Genomic DNA, 15,055 nt, shown 5'->3' with positions numbered 1-15,055 from the left:
CACAAGAAATTAGGTCTGCAACTCATATCTCTTCCCTACACAGATAGTAAATCTATAAGAAGCAATAAATGTTCTGTTTTCCACAAGATGAAGATAATCTAACTTGCCAGCTAAATATGACAGGCATTTCTTCAGAGCAGGCTTAGCTACCTCCCAGCAAGGCTGGGGAGCAATGCATTAAATTCTCCATGGGGACATCCCACTTAACCAATTACTGATTTGCAAACTCAGCTCAGAACTTTTATATTGTCTTGCATGATTTGTCAAAAATCCACCTCACCAGCCCTTTTTTTGTTGTTACAGGTTTGTGGTTTAAATATACAGATTTGCGGTAGTATTGCCCACTGGTAAGACAGAACAGTGTGGGCAGCAGCCTGAGCCCACAGCTGGATCTCCCAGTTGCTCTGACAGGAGCCAGTTACTTGTAAGTGATGAAAAGTTTCAACCAGAACACAACTCACTTATGTATTTACTTATCTGGATCTTTGGTTATATTGAATGAGCTCCAGAGGCAGAACTGACACAAGAGACAAAATCTGTAAAGATATTAATTGCATAAAAAGAAAAATTTTTGTGAAGGCTTCCCATTCAATTTCATACAAAAAAGGGGCATTTTATGCCTAAGTAAAATTTAACATGACTAGAAGAGAAGGTTGCATAGCTGTCTGTGTGTCATGCAAGACACAAGCACATATTGCATTCCTCATGGGGAGGCCAGTTATCATCTGGATAAAGCCCTTTAGCAATGAACAGTTTGGCTTGTAAATATTCCCTTAAATGATTTCTCCTAGATCCTTTTAAAAACCCAGTTAGATAATGCAATAACTAAGACAAAATAGAGAATTCTGACACTTCTTATCATACTAAACATAGCCAGACACTATATTTTCCTGTCTGAATTGTATCCAATAAACTACAAGACCTTATTCTATGGTATTCAGATTGTCATGCTTACTCTCTCACATTTTACTCCTGTAATTAAAACGTGCATTATTCTGGTTATGTGACACGCCTTATAAAGCGAAGGGGACTGCACTTAAGTAGTTATATATGAGTGTGAATCTTCTTAAGATGGGGCATTTGTTTCTTTCACATCCCTAATCCAATGCAGTAAACCAAGATTGGGGCCAAAGTGAGTATTCTATTATCCAAGCTGGTCAGACTATATGGTGCTGATACATAATAAACAAGATGCAGCTGTTCTCAACTTGTGTGTTGAGGAAGCCTGGGAATTTGATAACCACATCTAAAGACTGTGAAAACACATTTTTTATAAAGCAAGTTGATTATCAGTTCATGGGAGTCCACATTGCCACTGGAGGATGCTCAAAAAAACCCATGCTCAAAAAGTTCGAAGATCACTGAACTAACAGGTCATAAACAGGCAGGGCTGCTCTCAAACACAGAACAACGTTGCCCCTTCTGTGGATGTTTTTGACTGGCCAACTGGCAGTTCACTCTGACATTTACTGGAAAAGCATCCTGAAGAAGAACACTACAGCACTGGCCAGCAGTGAGCCACCGGGGCGGGAAACTCCTTGGGGCAGGAGCACAGGGGCAGCCTCGGTACATGAATGACCAAAGTGAGGGACGGGTAGACAAAAGGGCTGAGAAAACCTGTGCAATGTGGCAAGAGCCACTGAGCAGAAGCGGCTCAAAGAACAGGGGCTTTGGTGACAACTCTGGAGATGGACAGAAAGGTCAGGGAGAGAAGAGTTACAGCAGTTCAGACAGAAGCATAAGAAGGGACAGAAGAAGGTAGAAGATCTAGGAATTTGGTAAATAAAACCCAAATGTGCTGGTTTTGGCTGAGAAGGGGTTAATTCTCCTCACTGTGGGGGTCGGCTACCTTTCCAGCTTCGCGCTCTGCCGCGTGGCGGGGGGGGCTGGGAGGGGGGGGGCCATGGTGGGGGCGGCTGACCCTGACTGGCCAATGGCAGGTTCATTCCATACCATGTGACACCATGACCAGTATATGGCGGGGGGGCAGGTTGCGGCGCGGGAGCGGTGCGGCGGCGGGTCGGCGGGCGGTGAGGGGCTGCGGCGCGTGCAGTTTGTTTCAGCGGTAATTCCCCGCCCCCCCCCCCCCCCCCCCCGGGTTTTTGTGCTTCTCGTTGTTCTCCTTTACATTGCATTTCTGTTGTTTCTTTTAATTTTAATTATTAAACTGTTCTTATCCCAACCCACGAGCGTTACCCTTCTCATTCTCTCCCCCATTTACCGCTGGGGGAGTGAGCGAGCGACTGTGGGGCTGAGCTGCCGGCTAAACCACGGCACCAAGACATATAGAGAGGGTAAGAAATAACCAACTGAGAAACCCTTGTTATATAATAACATGGTTTTAGAAGTTTTGAAATGGTTCTTCTTAGAGTATCTTCTACAGTCTGTTTTTACTCTAGATAACGCTGAAGACCACTGGTGCGACCTCAGCTGCTGAACACAAAATACGAGTGACTTTTCATAAATGGAAACTAGAACTTGACTTCATACAGTGCCTTTCATACTTAGTGTGCAACAAATTGCTTTAAATACTGGCAGGCAAACAGCCATTATGCACTCAAGAGCTCATACATAATAATACTTAGCATTTTTATAGTGCTTTTTATCTTCAAAGTGCTTTACAAACAACTCATTAATCTCAACCAACGCACCTGCAAGGTAGATAAATATCTGCATTGTAGGTGTAGAAAGACACAAAGTTCAACGACTTATGCAAGGCCATGCACACCACCAGACGCAAAATCCCTGGCTCCTAGCTCCCAACCCCATGAAGGACTTTAGTCCTGTCTTAAGATCATGCCTTCTCTTCGGCCATGCAGCTGTAGCAGAACTTGTCTTATTGGAAGATGGGCACCAGCAGACTACCAGGAGAGCCTCCCATTTCTGAACACAGCGAGCTCACAAGGACCTCTAGCTCCTACCAGGACCACCAACCCAAGGAACTGGGAAGTTTATGAGACACCAAGGTGAGACTCATGAGGTAGGTTCTCAAACCAATTTGCTACTGAGGAGTGAACTTAGAAAGCCTCTGTGTTGGCAAAAGCCTCTCCCTGTCTCCCTTATTTTGCAAACTGCTGCACAGTCTCCAGGGCAGGAGACTCCTACAATTCAGACAACAGAAACCTAAAGCCTGAGGCCCCTGAGTATGGCTACAATGCAAGAAAACAACTTCAGCTTCACTCCCTAGGCATTTTCTAACCATCAAAAACTTAAAATGAACTTTGTCTAGCAAAAACAGTAATTCTCCCCCTTGCTGGTGACTGGAAAAAAATTCTTAATGTGATTATACCACATGATTATACTTTTATCTTATTGAGGTTTAAAAAGATCTGATATGATTTTTTCCCATGCTTTTTCTTTCCCCCAAACCTCAGCAATACCAGGAATGTCAACCTAGAGCAGACAAGAAGCATGGAAGATGTGAATTGTAAACACAATACGTATACTGTGCTTCAGCAGACCTTAAATTCCTTTACCCAGAGGAAAAGAAAAATGAATTTTTAGTAATGACATCTTTATTTCAGATGTTTGCTAGTCACTAGATTTAAATAAATAAATCTAATAATCCTTATCTGTTCAGTCTTCACATTTGTGATCCCAGGAGCTTTACAAGTTCTCCAGCTACTGCAGGTTCTCCCAGGGTACACAGCTCATGTTTAGAAAAAGAAATAAGTCAGACAAACTGTTACAATAACAGAAAAACAAGAAATAGACAAAGGCAAAAATTTCCACACTTTCTTAAGACACCAGGGGCAAAAAAAACCCCAAACCTCTCTGCAAGCAATGGTATAACATGTTAAGTAAATATGGGCAATAAAAGATAAATGAACAATGACAAAAATGGCTGTAGTTAAGAGTAATTCACATGTTCTGCCTGCCTGTCCAGTTGACCTGGACCTAAAAGCTAGAATAGCAAGAAAGAAGCAGTTTTTAAGTACTCTTCCCCATATTAATTTTTAAACTTAAAGAAAAAAACTAACAGGGTCACACAATCCAAAACAACTTGGAGAAGCAGCTCTTGATCATTAAGCAGAAACTACATGTTCCCCACATTTAAAAAGAATTTAATTATTTCATTGCTTTAAAGTCAGCTCGTATCTGACTGCCAACAATGTGCTTTTTTAAAAAAAAGTCAAATTTACAACTACTGATGAAAATAAAGGCATATAAGAACCAACTAAAAATAAAACATGCAGGAAATGCAATTAAATTTATTCAGATTGAACACTAACACTCACTCTGCAATCATAAAAAAATTCTAAAAACATTTTCTAAATTAAAAAAATCTACCATGATAATATTTTACAGCTAGAATAATATACAATGTTTATATAATGCAGCCTTTCTAACAGAATGAAACAGATTAAAGAGAAACATGCAAGAATAAAATTAAAATATGCAATTGTATCCACTAAACTCTGGAAGCATAAAAATGATAATGTAGTTAAAAAAAAAACATGATAACACTAGTGTTGCAACACTTTTTGTTATTTTGTTTAATAACTTGTCACTTTATTTGCAAGCAGTAATCAAGAGATGTCAGAGTAACTTCTGTCGCTGCCTGTGCTCTTCCCTGCTTCTGTTTTCTGTCTAGGTTAAAAAGAATCTTTTATCCTGATTATCAACAAACTAATACCAGATTTTACTTGTGGTGAGGTACGTTACCCATCAGTATAAGGCAAGATTACATTAAAATAACAACAACAACAAAAAAGCAGGAGGCAAGGCTTGAACACAGTTTCCTTCAATTCCCTTGGGAATTGTGGTACTACAGGTCTTGGATTCCCAGGCAGAGGGGATCATGTTCATCAGTTACAGCAGCTCCTCTGGGCCTAAGTCCAGGTAGACTGCTTGTCTAAACTTGATGAAATATAGGCGCCGTCAGGTAACAGCTGTGGTCAGGGAGACTCCAGAAATGTGTAACTAAAAACTAAAAAATGAAATTAAAACACTGCTGTAGCCAAACAGCCTCTTTCTACAGGATGCAATAACTGTAAGGCAGAGAGCTACAATGTACAGACGGCTCCTTGTATACATTCTCTTGTGTTTTCACATATGTAATATGCAAGTTAGACCAGGTGTACAAGCACATTTTAACAAACACTGCTTTAAATGGAAATACTTAGGAAAGAAACCACTGCAACAAATGCAGACAGCTTGAACGGGCACAACATCAAAAAAAAAAAAAAAGCAATTGCCCTGTAACACCACCCCCCCCTTCATGACTTCACAATATTTTCAAATTAAATTTTAATGCTAATAAATATTGCTAGATCGACAGCACTGGGCTGTGGTGTCTAGAAGGACTGCAAGCTATCCAGGGCTGGCACATCACCATGTCAAACTGTCAACAAAAAGAGGCAGTGAGTGTCTCACCAGAGGTGCATTTCCAAGTGGTATAAGAATGTGTGTGTTTGGGAGCAGAGGAGAAGGAAGGAAGAACAAAAAAAAAATAAAGTAGAGGGAAAAATTATACAATCCCAAATTGAGAGGTCATTGTAACTAGGGATCCTACAGGTGGTTTTAGCACAGAAAATGCCTTTTACAGACCGCATAGATGATCAAGCACTACTTTGAAATCATAGTTTGCAGGGGACCAGCAGAACCGTCACTGAAGATTGCTCAAAAACTCCTAAGCTTTCACTTAAATTTCCTCATGATTCACAACTGTCACAACCAGAACATCATGTTTAGTATGTCTGAATATTGTGGAAAAGAAAATCAGCTTAGATTTCATGACACAGACCTCTGCTGCAGCTTTAGCACCAGAACAGGTTGAAAACCAGAAGTAGCCTCTCTTCAGTGTGACTTCAGCAGAAATACAGGTCTCTTCAGAATAAGAAAAGAAAATACTATGACACTATAGAAATCTTTTTTGGTAGCCTCAACCTTACACTCTAACTCTAGCTATACATAGAAAAACACACAGGAAATAAGGGGAAGCGTACAAGACTAGCTCAGCTTGGTTTCCCCTGCACAGCTAGAGAATACCCACAACACATAATCCCCAAACTTTACAGACACATGGTATGTTGTTTTTATGTATGCCTTAAATCCAGCTTTTGGGCTAGGTATTCAGTGCAAAAGCTTGAGTAAAAGGAATACGTTATCTAAATGTAGAAAGCCACTTCACATATGTCCACTGTTGAACTGCATGTTAGCCTGGTAGCTTAGGAGCAGCAGGCATTAGGGCAGCCTGAGGGCCCATTTCATTCTGCCGATGCCATGCTGCCATGAGACCCTCCACAAATTACTCCCTCAGTGCTACAGTTTCTTCATCTATCAACTAGTGCTTACGATTGCAGTGCCTTTTGTTCGCCATAGCTACATGCACTGCGAGCTCTCGGAGGCGAAAAAATGTTATGCTATATGCCTATATGGCATCTGATACCATGATTTTGGTTAGAGGAGCTATCTGCTCTAAAATAGAATATAATTCCCAATTTGAGGTCCAGACTTCCTCTAGGGATGATTAAGTCCTTCATCCTTTCTCTTCAAATGTGACGCGTTACAGTAAACAAGCTTAGAGACCACCAGAGACCTATGATATACTATACCACTATTCATGATGTTTTAAGTAACATAACATGCAAGAACCAAGAAGCCAGAGATTTCACTTGCAGTTCAATCCTGTACATAGGCTTGGCAGGGTCATCTTCTGGTATAGATTTTAAGACCCTGCATCTTTCTTTAATTTAATCCCTAGAGATTGTGGAGTGGTATTCTTTATCTCACTGATTAGCTGTGTAAGTATAGAGGTTAAATCAGTCATTTGGTTCTTTGCAGAGCAACACTAAGATCTGCATGTGGTTAATGCTGCATTTGTAAGCCTGAAGAGACCTGCCCCTTTAGTCAGAGACAAAGTTTACCTTTTGTGCTGCCCAAAGACAGCACTGAACGGCACACCTTGGATTAAGATCACAGATGTGACTTTCCATTTCCACCCTATTACACAGTATTACGTTGAGCCTTTGCTTCTATACCTGAAGCCAGGTAAGGAAAAGCCAGACAAGGACAACAGCCTCTGGCAGGTGACGCAGAAGGTGTGCATGCAATTAGGGAGTGCTCCTTACTCATGGGCATTCCCATGTCTAACCCTGCAGACTGGGAGAGCACCGTAAAACCTACTGTGGAAATACAGCAGCAAACCAAGACCCTGTGATGGGGCATCCCAGTTTCTTGGTATATGCTTTCCCAGAGCTTTCTGGTGTTTTCCTTCAGGGTTAGTAGCCTACGCACACAGCTGGACACCAGCCCTTACCCCCACTTGCTGCACCAGGGCAGATTGCTGCTGCAGATCCTGGAAAAATGTCAGTGCTCTGTGATGGGAATGGAAAGAGAAAGCAGGTGCTTTCTGCTTAGGGAAGGGTCCAGGTGAGCTTTAATGAAAGCTCTGCAAAATGGAAAATGATACATGTAAAATACACTTCCAAACCAGTTCAATTTTGCCTGAAGGCTTACAGCTAGCCTTACTTCAGTAAGCCTTAGGTACTTCTGGTACCTGAAAATGTACCTGTCCGATATATTTATCAAAGGCTAAGTACTGGCAGATGATATAGGACACTGTCTGGGACCTGGTCACCCAAGATACAAGGCACACAGAGCACAGAAAGCATTCACAAAAGGCTGAAACTAAGTACTCTTCAGGAACTTGTCATTAATTTTGTCTCTGTGTTGATTTTAGTTGAAACCACAATGATGACGCTCCAGCACCAGGTCAATGGGCACCCTTCTACAAAGAAGAAAAGACTTTTTATGTATGGGAATGAATGGCTACATCAGCAGTCGTGGGTCAGCAAAGCTGTCAACGTGGCAGAAAACATCAAGTTTCAGCGGCTAGCCACCAACTAAAAACACTCAGGTAATGCCTAACATCACTGATACAGATTACTTAAATGTAACCGCGGATGAAAACGTTGCTGCTTTATAAACTGGCAGCTGTGCCAGCCTGGCTGTAGGGTGCTTCCAGGAGTGGGGATGCCACACTCCCTCCTGCATCAAACCGGACTGGCGAGCTGCCCACACAAAGGCAGCTTCCACCACAGTGGCTGGTTTTCAGGTAGATCAACAAGTTGATCCAACTAACGCCATGGTCAGACATCTCCAAATAACTTTCCTTCATTTAGAGGCAATCTTTGCTAATGCTGGCTGATTGAGAAACCTAAGCTCACCGAGAAACCACACCCTACAAATCCATCCACAGCCAGAAGTGATAGATCTTGTCAGAACAAAGGGGCTGTGTGCTGCCAACAATACATTACCTCTCAACTGAAAGAAGAGAACAATTAAACACTTTATTGAAAGGGGAATATTTTTTCTCTTATGCCTCAAACCATGCAAGTGCATGTCTCCCCCAGAGTTACTCATTGCTGCACTGTTGAAATGGGAATAATTCCTTGTCTGCCTGATTATTTTCAAGACAGGGATGAAACTACCTTAGGATCATTTGAAAAATGTTAAGTGTACTACAATCAAATGGTTTGAACTTCCACTGTGCATCATTTGCAGCTGATAATGCTAATGTTAAATTCTGGAGACATGAGTCTGTCTACAAATTAATGGAAGATGTGAATTAATATTTTCTTCCAGCTAATTGCCCAGCTCATATATTGCACAGGGCAGCCAAGCATCATTTGATCTTGAAAACTCTCTAGCGAAAGTTTTTAACCACTTTTTCTCATCTGCCAAAAAAATGCAGAATTACAGGACATATTTCATTATCAGCCTGGAATACCATGAAATGTTTAGTCAAATCTCCCTAAAACTGTTATCTCTATATGCTATGGTTAATTTTTTAAAAAGCATTAATTTAAAAAGTATTGAAAGTTACCATAGGTGAGGATTAATTTTTTGAGTTGTACATTTCTGTTTCTTTTTAACAGTGATGAGGACACCGGTGAAGAGCTACTTTTAGCATTTCAATATTAATAGTGCTAAGAAGATTTTTATTCTCATGTTAATAATTAATCATAATGTAATATATGTTGAAGTTTATGGTTAAATACACTTATCAAAGGGCAAGCTACAATAATTTTAAAAAATGTAAATCCTATTTCAAAATGCATCATCAAAAAGATGGAAAGAGATTGATTCATTAGCATATGGCAGTTAAAACATCTGGCATGCTTGCTTTGATTTCAGCAAAAAAGAAAACTACGTTATTTTGAGCCCTTCTTCCACTTCCTCTTAAAAAACATTGAAAAGTTTGAATTTCATGAGACCATAAGCATTAAGGGCTGCAGACTACCAAAATGCAAGATACGGACCATGTGTATCAGAAATACTGCTTAGTAAAAGGTTCAGTAAAGTTTTTATGGATAACCCAAGAGACAGGAGCCTTGTATTAGACAGTCATTAATGCTCCATCTTCTAAGCCAAATTCAGTCAATTTCTTAAGTTTGGTTGAATGTTTTATGTCAACTCCAATTCCAATGCAGGAGTGAAAAAAACAGGTTCCCATTTGGGGAGAATGCACAAACTGGCTAAATATCAATAATGATAGAGATCAACTCCAAATTAAGATTAAGGTAATGGAAATTGCATGTCCCCAGAATATAGGTCAATACCTTATTTTTCACAGGGGTGTCCCCTGCTTCCCTGAGAACTAGTAGGTACCCTCAGCTGCATTCATGAAACAAAGCTGACCACAGGTGTTTGATGAATTCTGGATAATGAATAAATATTTCATGAATAAAAATAAAATAATTATAAAAGGAAAGAAAACTAAGCACACTGCAGGAAGGATGCTTCAACTCAGTTCAGATGCTGATTCTACTAACTATTCAGAAAGATGCTAGATTCTCTGTAGCAGACTGTGTGGGTGAGGACATGACATGCTGGCAAGTCCAGGTTCCCACCTACAGAAGTGAGTTAGAGACAGCAATAGGATATCAGAAACTGCTGCAAAAAAGATTTTCAGGGAGTGAAGACTGTCCTCTCCCTTTGCAGGTGATGGCAGCTGCAACAGTTTTGGATAGATATCATTCAGTAAGGTAACTGATTTGATCTTCACCATGTTTCTGGAAATCAAAAAGCCATGGAAATGGACACTTGAAGAGATTTACAGCAGGCCCTTTATTTATTTATTTATTTAACCACCTTCCAGCTGGAGGCTCCATAGCACGCTTCTCTACACTGACATGCAGAGTTCAACATAAAATGGTAATTTTAAAGTTGACTACCAGTTTTACCATCCTAAATGGCAAAGTCATGTCTGACCAGAAAGAAAAGCACTACATAAAACTATATATATACACACTCTATCTAAAGGATGTAAACCGAATTACTTCATATTGCCTCAGGCACTTGCTATACCTTCTTCTATTAGTCCACTCTCTGTTGAGTCCAAACTAATATTTCTAACTTCTGTAATGCCTCAGAATATTTGATGATTTTCATATAAATACTCTGTTGGAGAAGAGTTTTATTATTCCTCTGAAATACTCAATTTTGCCTAGACTACCTATGGACAATACTCACCCATACATTACTGGCAAGACCCATGAACCAATCTGGTGATGTGTATGGCCCAAATAAGAATGCCCTGTAATAAAAAAAAAGGTCTGATTTCTAATGAGACTCAGCACTTCCAGGCAGACTTGGAAGTATGATGCTTTGAAGCTGCAATGCAACAAAATCACACTCCAGCTATGCTTCCCTGCTTTTTTTAAAAAAGGTTCAAAAATATGTTTATCTCCTCTTCATTTTACTAACAGAGGGGAAGAGAGTAACATTCTAAAAAAATGTTTGAAAACAATAATTTCTAAAAGGCTCTGCATCCGCAGAAGAAAAGTATCTCACAACATCTCACATACTGTGGAGTTACATATAGCTACAGCTTCTACCTGAGAGCAGTTTCCAGGTTTACCAGTACCCATTTAGGAGCCTGCGTATGAATTCCCAGTTCCGCAAGGGGCTTAACAAGGCAGCACAGAAGCAAATGGACAGCCTGGGAACAGAGACAAATATCTAAGAGATGTGTCACACTGTCAGTCTACAGTGACTTAACTTTAAAAGTCTGGCCAATAATATGCCACATAGACTATTACAGAATACTTATTCATAGTTAGAGATAGGGAAGCAAGATCAGAAATCAGTTATATCAGTATTTAACACAGTAAGTAACTCATTTTACAAGGAATGTCTTCTCATCAATTATTTTCCTGTGGCTCACAGTCCTGGAACTTCATTACAAGAAATTAGGGGCTTCTACTCTACAGTAATTTACTTGCCTAAAATTAATAATCAGTAAGAGACTACTATGCCTTAAACCACCTAAGTTGCATTTGTAGACATGCGGCTCTTTGAAGTCTTCTGCTTTCTTTTATTACCAGTGCAGTATCACAGATGCAATTATTATAATACCTAAAACTGTCATAATATGTAATTAGACCATTTACTAGCCAATGAATCACCGTATAATCTGTACAAACCATGACACGACACACTGACTTGATGTGTCCATGTTCTGGATGATTCTTAGTTTCCTTTTACAAAATAGTAAATGCAATTTGCACTTCCGTGCATGACCTGCAAAATTCTTTTCAAATACCCTTCAAGAAAGGGCAGCAGTTAAAATGCAGTTCAACCCACTGCAAGGCCACTCTGAAATGCAGTGTTTTAAGCATACAAAATTTCACAAAGGTTTGTGCAAGCCACTCACACTCTTACAAAGTTGTGTACCTTCTCCTTGTGTTGACAGTTCTGCAATTCCGACACTTGCAAGGCAGAGACTATTCAAGTAAATTCCCTATATGCTTACTGAAAAGACAGTCTTTTTAACTTCCTTCAGTCTTTCATTCAACTTATTTTCTTTTTTCAAATACAGTAAATATTTTTTAGGCTAGCCAAAGTCCTTCTGATATGTGGAGGAAGTATTTAACCAGCATACAAACTTCCAAGATCTCTGCTGTTCAAATGCACTTATCTAGAAACAGTTCCATAATAAAGAATATTTTCCTTTCATCATTTATAAAAACATAACATCAGAAATATGAAAAAAAAACAACACAAAAGAGGCCATAAAAAAGTAATTTTTGTTCAATTTAGGTAGACTAGATTCCCTAGGTGAACAGAAATCTAATTTAAAATACTTCTGTCTTTCAGTATTTGCAAATTAAATTATACTGAACTGTCCAATTCAGAGAAAATTGGATTTCATTTAATCAGTCTTGTCTGAACTATGACAGTTTTCCTTTTTCAACTCCTAGAAATGCATATCCACTAGGGGAGCTGAACAAAGTTTGATGCCTGAAGGGAAGGTATGAAGCCTTAACAAATTTGAATGATTTGGCTCTTTTAACTGGATGACAGACACCAGATTTCTAGGCCTGGAGGGAGCTGGAGGCATTGGTAGGGCACAGACACAGGACCAGAACAACACCCAGAACAAAAAGGCTGCAGACACAGAACTGTTGAGGCAAATAATGAAGAACAGTATGAAGCTGCCACTAAATTTAAATTCATTTGAGATTCAAACAAAAAACCCCATTGTTTGTATGGTATTATACGCTAAGAAATGTGATTCTGTTCCACACGCTTCCACACATGTGGAAGAGTGAAGGTTTTGACAGCGGTCAGAAATAAACCAAATAGGAGTCTCTGAAGGCCAAATGTTGCAGCTCTCCCCAGAGTTCAGCTGATGCTCAGATTCCAAGAGTCCAGTCAAACTGAAATTTCTTTATGGATATGAGCCTTCACCACTGAAAAAAATATGGTGTGGCACTTCTGCCCTGCAAAATTCAGGATTAACTATGAGAAAGAGGCTGTTACATTTTCCAATGATTTTCAAAGCTGTTGGATAGAATGAAAAATAAAAGTATAACAGAAAATCGGAATCAATAACACGAGAAAAGAGACCAAAATTTTGTTATGCCCAGTGTAAAGCATTGCAATATTATGCTTTAGCTGAAAGCACACAGCATTCAGTTTAATGTTTATGTTAAAATTAATCGGGGATCACTCTATCCCCTATTACTACATTAATTATTTAACAGTCTTACAAAAAATTTAATCACACAAGTCTTTCATCAAGATCATTGTCAGGTACTTCCTTCTGTTCACATATTTAAGATTTTAAAATGGGTGCTAAAAAGAAACACTCACAGAATGGTATGCCCCAAGAGCTTCCAATCTTATTTAACATGAGATGGTAGAACACTGAGGGGAAGGAATGAGAGGTAAATAACGTTATGCCAAGAACATAACACATTTTCAACCAAGTACAGCATCTTGTACAATTGTTCTTATGTATTAATAAGTCAATAAGACACATGGGAGTGATTCACTTGTGAAAGGTTATCTGGTAGATAAGGTACTTTTAGGAGAACCTCTGAGCATGACGGATGATGTGACCTCTAAAGCCATTATATACACTGTCGTGCCAACACATAAAACGTTCTGCAGCTGAATAGGTTGGTAGAAGAAACATCTGTACCAGCGCCACATCGCTTTTTCTGTCAAACACTTAAATTGTAACAGCAAGAATTATCACAGCAAAACTAGAGCGAAATACTCCTGTGGCCTACCTGTACTGTACATGGCTACTGAGACAGCAGGTACTGCCCTGCTGTGACCGGTGTCAGCCCGCTGGGAAGGCCAGGTCTGCCTCCGTTCCTAGCAAAGCGCCAAGGGAACGGCATTCATAAAAGTGCAAACTTGGCAGCTGCTCTGGGGCAGGGCCGGCGCCTGTCACGGGACTCTGGTTTCCCCTTCGGATGGGCGCAACCTCGGGTCACGGCCCGCCGCCCGGGGACTGCGGGTGGGCTCTGCCCCACCGAGCCCCGCCGCAGCCTGCGCGTCCGCGGCGGCGACGGGGCAGCTGGGGCCGCTTGTCCCACGTTCCTCTGCCATACGTGCGTGGGAGCTCCAGCTTCTGCGGGACCCCGCGCGGCTCCCCAGGGCCGGCCGACACGCAGCCTTCCCGCGCCCCGGGCCCTCCGACTGACGGAGCGGTCTCTCGCCGCCGCCGGGAGGCGCGGCGCTCCCCCCGCTAAGGCGGCGGCGAGTCTTTTTGCTCCTCGATTTCAAAGCACGCGTCAACAGTGGCGCCGCGGCGGCCGGCGGGAACGGCGGGAGAAGGGCAAAGCGGCCGGCCACGCCGGGCCGCGCCTCCCTCGCGGCGGCGGCGGCGGCGGCGACGACGGCGGCGGCGGCGGCGCGCACTCACGCACTCAACTCACCTCCGCCCCTCAGCACGTTGACAGCTCTGGGCGCCGCCATCTTGTCCATGTGAGGCGGGGTCACGTGGCCGTGGGAGGTGAGCCCGTGCCAGCGGGCGGGACGTGGCGGGAGAGACTTAGCTGCCTCGCGCCGGGCGGGCGCGCGGGGTGTCGCCTTGAGCGCGGCGGTTGCTGGGGGCAGCGGGGCTGTTGTGCGCGCGCTGCCTGAGGCGGTGGCGGGTCCCGGCGGGTAGATCCCGCTCCGGCCGCGGGGCTCGGGCAGGCGCGTGCCAAGCCCGTCCCCTCAGGGCAGCCGGCGGCAGTCACCTGCGAGCAGCCCTCGGTCACTGCCCCGCAGCCCTGGTAGGGGGCCGCTCGTCAGCCGGCGGGCGCGGGGCCCCGCTGCTCCTCGGCGGTGACCGTGGCCATGGCGGCGGGGCGGGAGCGCCCCCTTCCCGCCCTTCCGCGGCGGGGAGCTGCGGGAGCTTGAGCGAGGCGGCGGTGTGGGCGGCGTGGGGCACGGCGGGCATGTCCACCGCAGGCGACAGTCTTCAGGCGCCAGTGCCGCTCCGCGCTGCCCCTGGTGGCAGCCTCGGCCTGTCCTAAGGCGGGATGTCAGGCGGCCTTGGGGCGGTTGTTCCCCCTGAAGTGACTGCTGAAGTGCCCGTCTGTGTAGTTTCCACACTCCTTGGGTTTCTAACGTGCCTGGCAGGCTTGGAGACTACTCTTTCCACCAGAGACGTGGCAGAGGGACAACATTTCCCAAAGTGGGTCTCGGTCTCGGAAGAGTTGCAATCGTACTATTCCATGAGTGCTGGAGTGATCTCATTTCTCCCCCCCCCCTTTTTTTTTTTAACTTTTTTGTACTTTTGTGAATGAAAGGATGAACTACTCTT

General features: G+C 42.7%; 1 protein-coding gene across 4 annotated transcripts in view; it reads right to left on the bottom strand.

Annotated features, from left to right (window-relative positions):
• The window catches only part of METAP1D (methionyl aminopeptidase type 1D, mitochondrial), a 48,265-nt gene extending 33,572 nt beyond the window's left edge, over positions 1-14,693 (bottom strand). Inside the window, exons 1-2 of one of the 4 annotated variants that reach the window (XM_075093450.1) lie at positions 14,181-14,461; positions 13,105-13,158 (exon numbers count right to left, since the gene is read on the bottom strand). In XM_075093450.1, coding sequence (XP_074949551.1) covers positions 13,105-13,158; positions 14,181-14,229 — 103 coding nt within the window. In that variant the 5' untranslated portion in view covers positions 14,230-14,461. Of the gene's footprint in view, positions 1-10,479; positions 10,544-10,844; positions 10,949-13,104; positions 13,159-13,526; positions 13,555-14,180 lie in introns of those variants that run through there. The other 3 variants (XM_075093449.1, XM_075093447.1, XM_075093448.1) reach the window with 3 other exon arrangements.
• Between the last annotated feature and the right edge of the window lie 362 nt (positions 14,694-15,055).

Source organism: Phalacrocorax aristotelis, chromosome 5 (genome assembly GCF_949628215.1).
Source record: "Phalacrocorax aristotelis chromosome 5, bGulAri2.1, whole genome shotgun sequence".
Taxonomy (NCBI): Eukaryota; Metazoa; Chordata; class Aves; order Suliformes; family Phalacrocoracidae; genus Phalacrocorax; species Phalacrocorax aristotelis.
The sequence above is the reverse complement of the archived record's forward strand: the minus strand, read 5'-3'. Positions and strand labels throughout refer to the sequence as shown.